Source organism: Silene latifolia, chromosome 7 (assembly GCF_048544455.1).
Source record: "Silene latifolia isolate original U9 population chromosome 7, ASM4854445v1, whole genome shotgun sequence".
Lineage (NCBI taxonomy): Eukaryota > Viridiplantae > Streptophyta > Magnoliopsida > Caryophyllales > Caryophyllaceae > Silene > Silene latifolia.
This window is the reverse complement of record NC_133532.1, coordinates 21,899,656-21,906,947: the sequence shown is the minus strand read 5'-3', so window position 1 is coordinate 21,906,947 and position 7,292 is coordinate 21,899,656. Positions and strand designations below refer to the sequence as shown.

Genomic DNA, 7,292 nt, shown 5'->3' with positions numbered 1-7,292 from the left:
AAACTACAGGCTATTGCTCTTAATTTATGTAATAAGAAAGCTTGTGCGGACAACTTGACAGGGCTTCATAAAGACAGTAGCGGGAAGGTGGTTGGAAAAGATGGGGAGGGAAGAGGAAGGGTGGGGGAGAAGGACAGAAGGAACATGGTGGGGTTGTTGGGCAGAAGTATGGTGACGGGAGGGGGAGGGAGAAAGGAGGGGAAGTGAGTGTTCCAGAAAGCGGAAGGGATAGTCAGTTGATGGATTTTTCTATAGAAATAGGAGGAGGGTGCGGGATGGATATAGAGGAAGAGGGGGGGGTCTGCTGGACTGGAGGAGTGTTTGGATGAGGGCAGGGAAAGGGAGGGGGCTGCTTATAAAGGGAAGAATTGGAGGAGAATGACGATGGAGGAACTGGCTGGGAGGAGCGCACCAGAGCTGACGTCGGGCAGTTTGGAGGGGAGCACTGGAAAGCGTCGGAGGGAGGATAATGATGATGGGGAGGGGCTAAAGAGGTTGAAGTTGATACTAGACGGGGGCGTCTTAATATCTGAGGCGGAGGTTGATGGTGATCAACCCTGTCGAGCCCAATGAATATCTTAAGTCTTAACTGTCGAGGCTTGGGCAACCCCGACACGGTTTCTGCGCTCCGTGATCTTGTACGGAGGGATGCCCTGACCATTTTATTTTTATGTGAAACGAAACTTAGTGGTCGTGAAATGAGAAGGGTGAGGGAGAAGTTGGATGGCTATTATGGGATGGAAGTGGATAGTGTAGGGAGGTTGAGAAGTTTAGCTTTTCTGTCGAGGAAGGAGATGGATTGCGTTTTCATGTCGGCTTCGGTCCATCATACGGATTTCACTATCAAAGGGGGGAGAGGAGACTAACCGGTTTTTATGGTTGGCCTGTTGTATCTGATCGGCACTTGTCTTGGGAGCTGTTACGAGTTCTTAAGAGGCAATCTTCTTTGCCATGGGTGTGTATTGGAGATTTTAATGAAATTTTGTTTTCCACTGAGATGAAAGTGGGGAGTCGACCTCAATGGCATATGAACAATTTCAAAGCAGCGGTTGATGAGTGTGGGCTTCGGGATGTCTCTTGGGAAGGATATAACTTTTCTTTTGATAATGGGCAATCCAGGGACGCTAACAGACAGAGTATGATTGATAGAGCCATGTGTGCGGGGCCTTGGTTAGACTTGTTTCCTTTTGCCAAATTGTTCTACCTTGATCGCGCGTGGTCAGACCATTCTCCACTAAAGCTTGTCCTTAATATAAGGGAGTTAGAGGGAGTTAAGCGTCGTCAAATTCGTTTTGAGCAGATTTGGACCGAGGATGAGGGTCGTGGGGAAGTTGTTGAGCGGGGTTTCAATAGAGGAAGAGGCGACTTGGTGGCTATGTTGCAGGCTTGTGCGAGTGAGCTTAGGGCATGAAAGAAGACTAATATCAATAAAATTGGCAAAGATATGGAGCGAAAGATGAGGAGGTTAGCACAGCTAAATGAGGGGGACCGTAGTGAGTAAAATGTGAAGAAGAGAAAGAAGTTGGTTGCGAAACTGGCGAGTTTGAGGAAAAAAGAGGAGCAGTACTGGCGACAACGGTCTAGGGCACTGTGGCTTAAAGATGGTGACAGAAATACTTCTTTCTTTCATTCACGAGCTGGTGATCGGAAAAGGAAGAATTGTATTGCTAACCTTGTTGATGATAATGGGATTGTACACTCAAATGAGGAAGCTATTTCAGGCGTGGCTAATGACTACTTCCAAGGTTTATTCGCATCATCAAACCCGACTGATTTTGATGACGTTTAACACGGGTTGAGGGATCGAGTTTCGGCTGACATGAACACGGTTTTATGGCGAGATTATGGGGAGGAGGAGATTGTCGAGGCATTAAACCAAATGCATCCTTTGAAAGCTCCGGGACCGGATGGAATGAACGGGCTATTTTATCAATCTTATTGGGACATTGTTGGGTCGGAAGTAGTGGCTGCAGTCCTTGCTATCTTGCGAGGAGAGAGATCACCACGAGACATCAACAAGACAAATATTGTCCTAATTCCTAAAAACAAAGCACCAGATAAAATTCGAGATTTCCGACCGAGCGGTCTTTCTAATGTGGCCTACAAGTTGGTGTCCAAAGTGCTTGATAATAGGCTGAAACTTTTTCTGGGTGAGATTGTGTTCGTGAATCAGAGTGCCTTTACACCGGGTAGAATCATTTTTGATAATGTTTTAATTGCTTTCGAAATTTTTCATTACATGAAAAATTCGAAATCCTCCGAGGGACATATGGCCATCAAACTTGATATGGCCAAGGCCTATGACATAGTCGAATGGACGTTTTTGGAGCAGGTAATGGACACGATGGGTTTCGACCGAGCTTGGATTGATAGAGTGATGGAGTGTGTTACAATGGTGTCATTCTCGGTCTTAATTAATGGGACTCCATCACGGGAATTTAGGCCGTCAAGGGGTTTGCGACAAGGAGACCCATTATCACCTTACTTATTCATTCTCTATGGGGAATATTTATCTAATGTCATGCGACGGGCGGTGGAGGAGGGTGTTCTACATGGAGTGTGGGTTTCGGTTGGTGCACCTTTTGTCTCTCATCTTTTGTTTGCTGATGACAATATTTTTTTCGCTAGAGCTATGGAGGGTGAGGCTGATGTGATTAACAATATTCTAAGGCGATATAAAAATGCGTCGAGTCAGCTGGTAAACTTAGACAAGACCACTATCTCTTTTAGCAAGGGAGTACCACGAAACAAGAGGAGTAACTTGGCGACTAGATTGGGCATTGTCGAGGTTGATGAGTAATTGAGGTACCTAGGGCTACCTATTGTGGTGGGTAGATCGAAGAAGGGGCTAACAGATATGATTCGTGAAAAGCTTAGCAAAAGACTGAATGGTTGGCGCGGGAAAATGTTGTCTAGAGCGAGTAAGGAGGTCCTTATAAAGGCGGTAGCCAATTCACCCTCTACCTATGTGATGAGTGTGTTTAAAATTCCGGCGAACTTTTGCGACGAGCTTAGATCAATTGTGTCTCGTTTCTGGTAGAATCATGAAGAGGGAAAGAAAGGTATTTCTTGGGTTGCTTGGAGGAAGAAGTGTCAGCCGAAGTGTGTAGGAGGAATGGGGTTTCACGATTTCAAGCTCTTTAACCTTGCTTTACTGGGGAAACAAACATGGAGGTTTGTGAAGGATCCGGAGAGTTTATGGGCATAAATGATGTGAGCGAAATATTACCCGAATAACACTTTTCTATCGACAAATTTGGGGCATAATCCTAGCTATACTTGGCGAGGTATTGTCGAGGCGAGGAAGGTGCTGGAATAAAGGTTGAGGCGTCGCATTGGTGATGGGCTCGACACGAGTGTTTGGAGGGATGCCTGGATCTCGGGCACACAATCGGGGCGAGTCCTTTTAGCGTGTCATCATGGGCAGGAGGATATGAGAGTGTCGGATCTTTTGAGTGAAGATGGGAGGGGCTGGAATCATAATATTTTGGCAGTGACCTTCCTTCCTTTCGAAAGGGTGCGAATTGGAAACATCCGGCTTGGCGAAAATAGGCCACGGGACTTGTGGTACTGGGAGGCGGAGCGTGACGGTCTTTACTCAGTGCGGACGGCATACCGTTTACTTGCAGGTGCTATGTCATCAGTCGATTATGGTGATATTGTAATACTACGGTTTTCTATATCTATGGGTACTCTATCGAGTAGGACTTACTCAGTCGAGTAAGTATCTTTTTACGCAAAACAGTAGCTAACCTGATGGGTACTCGATCGTGTAAGTGTGACACTCGATCGAGTAAGGGGCACTCGATCGAGTAAGTCACCTACTCGATCGAGTAAGTGTGTCTTACGGGTTGTTTAGCCGGGTTTTGTTAATAATGCGAGATTAATATAAAAGGGCTTCCGTCACTTTGCTTAATCACTTTTTAACCTTCTAAAACCTTTCAAAGAAAAGAATAAGAGTTACGTAATTCGCATCCATCGCATTGTTAACAAATCCCAAGGCTAGGATCGTCGGATTGTCTCGTTCTTTACGCCGTTGTGATCGTTGTGTCGAGGGTAAGCTTCTTGTATAATTTTTATAACGTTTTGATAAGTTTGTTTAAACCCTAATTGGGTAGAATTGGGAGAATTGGGTGTATTATGATGATTAGGTAGTAATTATTTGAATGTGTGTTATAGGAGGAGGATTCGTAGAAGAACGGTATTGATTAGCTGGTGTGACGGTTGTGTGATTGCTATTCCAGGTAGGGTTTCCCTACTCAGTATTAATTACATGGCTTTGTTGATGTTTAATCGTTGTTGTTGGTTTATATCTTATCGGATTTGGAATTGGTGATTGTTAGTTGTATGCGGTTGTTGTATAATTATTTGTGGTTTGCGAGGTGCGTCCTCGACTGAGTGGAGTCACTTGCGGGAGTGGCTTCACGCCCTTGATTCGCCTTCTGTGGAACCCGCCAAAGAAGGGATGTGCACATTTAGGAACTTGGGTTTATCGCTCGGATGAGATGAGCGGGGCTTAGGTGGGAACGGTTTGTTGGAATATGTGTCCTCCGACAATAATGCGATCACGACTGTTGATCATAATGATCACATGTTTAAATCTCATTATAAAGAATACAATTGGGAAGTAATTTTAACTGTCAACTGGTCAACATATATCGTTAATGATTGGCTGACTAGAGTTTGACATTACTGTCGTGCGACGGTGGTGATCAGTTGATCCCCTAGGTCATACCTATAGGGCAACACTCTTAATTGATCATTTAATTAATCGTATAATGTTACGAGTTAATTAAATTACTTGAAAATTGACGGACGTTTTTGAAGTAAAATTTACGTATCACATTGAAATTGATTAAAATGAGATACTGATCCGAGTAATCGAATTGTATCATTACTCAGATGAAATTAATGTTTAAAGAAACAATTAAATTTGAATGAATTATTATAAATGCGATTTATAAATTGATAAATTATTTTGGTACAAGTAATTATGAATTACTAAGTCGATTTTTGTATATGACGTATTTTTATTAATACGTTGATTTTTAATATGTTAAAAATACATAACAAATTTATGTAACATGTGACATATTGACAAATTGACAAAAATAATATGGAATCCATATTATCAAATGTACCGAAATTAAGGGGTGGTTTAAGCAAATATTGTGTTTGTTTAAATTAGTGGTAAACATAATGATTGTTTGCTTTAGTAGCCATGCAACCCTAGTTTATCTTGTGAAGATAAACAAGTGCATGCATTGGCTCCCTCCCATACCCCCCTTCCACCCGGTTTTGTGAGAGGAAAAACCACTTGGTTTTTCCTCTTACTTTACCTAATATACACAAAATGTTTTGTGTTTTATTCATTCATTCATTATTCATCTAAACTTTGAGTTTTAGAAAGAGAAATAAAAACTTCCTTCTTCCTCCTCTCAAACCGAAAATATTAAGTGTTTTATAATATTTTTGGGTCATTTTTCTACAAGATTAATATTGTACTAGTTCTTATAATATTAATTTTAATTAAGAGTAAGCCTTGGGTATTAAGCTTTGGGAGAGATCCTACACTTGGATCTTAGTTCTTCCATTAAAGGAAAGCACAAGAACAAGAGAGAAAGGTGATCTCTCTTGTGCCCATAAACCGAAAATACAATGTAAGAATAATGTTTCTTCCTTATTTTGTTTTAATGTTTGCATGCATAAGATCAATCATTAATTTTATGACAAATTAAATTAAAACATATATGAATATGTAAGTTTATAGATCTACTTTTCCTTCAATCGGTATCATGAGCCATGGTTGTTTGCATGCAAATCGGTTAAAAGTTTTTCCGAGTTATAAAGATTAACATATAAAACTTGTAAAATTTGTGTTATTATGATATATCACGAAATTAATTCATGCATGTTAAAATTTCTGGTCCTAAAATTTTTTAGGATATTTTGGTTAAATTTACGGATTTTTATTGTTCATATAATACAATAATGGCATTTAAATGTGATTTTATGAGTAAAAATATCATTTTTGGTCTAAAATTAGCTATACTTCGAATTTTCTAGTGATTTTTGGATATATTGTCACATATATTATTTTGAGATAACCTGTAAATTTTCATAATTTTTGGACTTGTTATGCTCGAAAAATGGATTTTTCATTATTAAATTCGGATTTAGGTGAAAAATAGGTTAATATGAGATAAATTTCGAATCTGGTCATAGGAATTTAGTATGTTGTCACATGCAATTTTAAAAAGTGTGTGTAAAATAATGGGCTATAGTGAAGTCTTTTTGCATGATTTATGGATTTTTGAAGAAAAATAGCATAAATAGTGACATTATTAGTGAAAAATTAATAAAACATAATCTATGACTAAGGAAAAACGTCAAATGTTGCATTTTATTATCTTTTTCAGATCTAAAATTGAAAAGTTAATGTATATAATTTTTCCCATATTTTTATGATTATTTTAGTTAAAACCGATAAACCGCAACATTATTTTTCCGGAAAAATTTCGAAATTTTTAACCTAAGTTTTTGAACATTATGAGTGTCATGGTATTTTTCCAGAATGTTCATGAGTTTAAATTTCAAATTTTGAATTTATTTGAAATTTTATGATTTATTTGAAGTTTATAGCTTATTTTTGTAATTTTTAGTCCATTAATGAACAATTTTATAAATATGAGTTAATTATGGTCAAATTATTAGTGAAGACTAAATTTTGAGTCCTAAGAGGTTAGGGTAATTAACTTATGCATAAATATGAATTTATGTAATTTTTGTGATTATAAAATGTTGAAATCACGCAAATCCGTAAAAACCGAGTAATATACGATATTGACTAATTAAAGGCGATTTAGCATAAAATTGAGCATGTTCATACATATTATAATGCTGCATTTTTCTTTATGATTGTCATAATTTTAATTTATGTAATTTTTGAATTATGTAATTTTACTTAGTATGGCCTTAGATTTTAATTGGTATTTCCCGAAATGTATGGGAATATCGATTCGGTTGTAATTTTATTGTGATCTCGTATCACCGTTTTGTAATTTAATAGATTTATTTTATTTTAGTTACATATGTATAATAGGAAATTATGTAATTTATTATGTAATTTTATTCATTCCGGAGTTCCCAAAGACGGATTTCTTCAAGAATGGCGATACATAAAGACGGTGTTACCTCGAGATGCGTGCCACAACCGAAGTTCAAGGGACCAATGGAGTTGGTTTCCGAATATGTAATAGTTAAATAGTTTTTCTATTTTAGGAAAGGCCATA

The 7,292-nt window shown here is 38.6% G+C and overlaps 1 protein-coding gene across 1 annotated transcript; it reads left to right on the top strand.

Moving 5' to 3' along the window:
- Window positions 1–384: 384 nt before the first annotated feature.
- On the top strand, window positions 385–1,789 carry LOC141589854 (uncharacterized). Its single transcript, XM_074410477.1, has 3 exons — window positions 385–540; window positions 917–1,405; window positions 1,511–1,789. The coding sequence occupies exons 1-3, from the start codon at window positions 385–387 to the stop codon at window positions 1,787–1,789; spliced, it is 924 nt and encodes a 307-aa protein (XP_074266578.1).
- The last annotated feature ends 5,503 nt before the right edge of the window (window positions 1,790–7,292 follow it).

Bases quoted from the DNA above. Each gene is read 5' to 3' on its own strand.
- LOC141589854 (XM_074410477.1), top strand. From the start codon at position 385: ATGGAGGAACTGGCTGGGAGGAGCGCACCAGAGCTGACGTCGGGCAGT. The intron at 541-916 runs GTTGATGGTGAT...TTGTCTTGGGAG, and splicing joins TCTTAATATCTGAGGCGGAG to CTGTTACGAGTTCTTAAGAG. The intron at 1,406-1,510 runs GCATGAAAGAAG...TAAAATGTGAAG, and splicing joins CTTGTGCGAGTGAGCTTAGG to AAGAGAAAGAAGTTGGTTGC.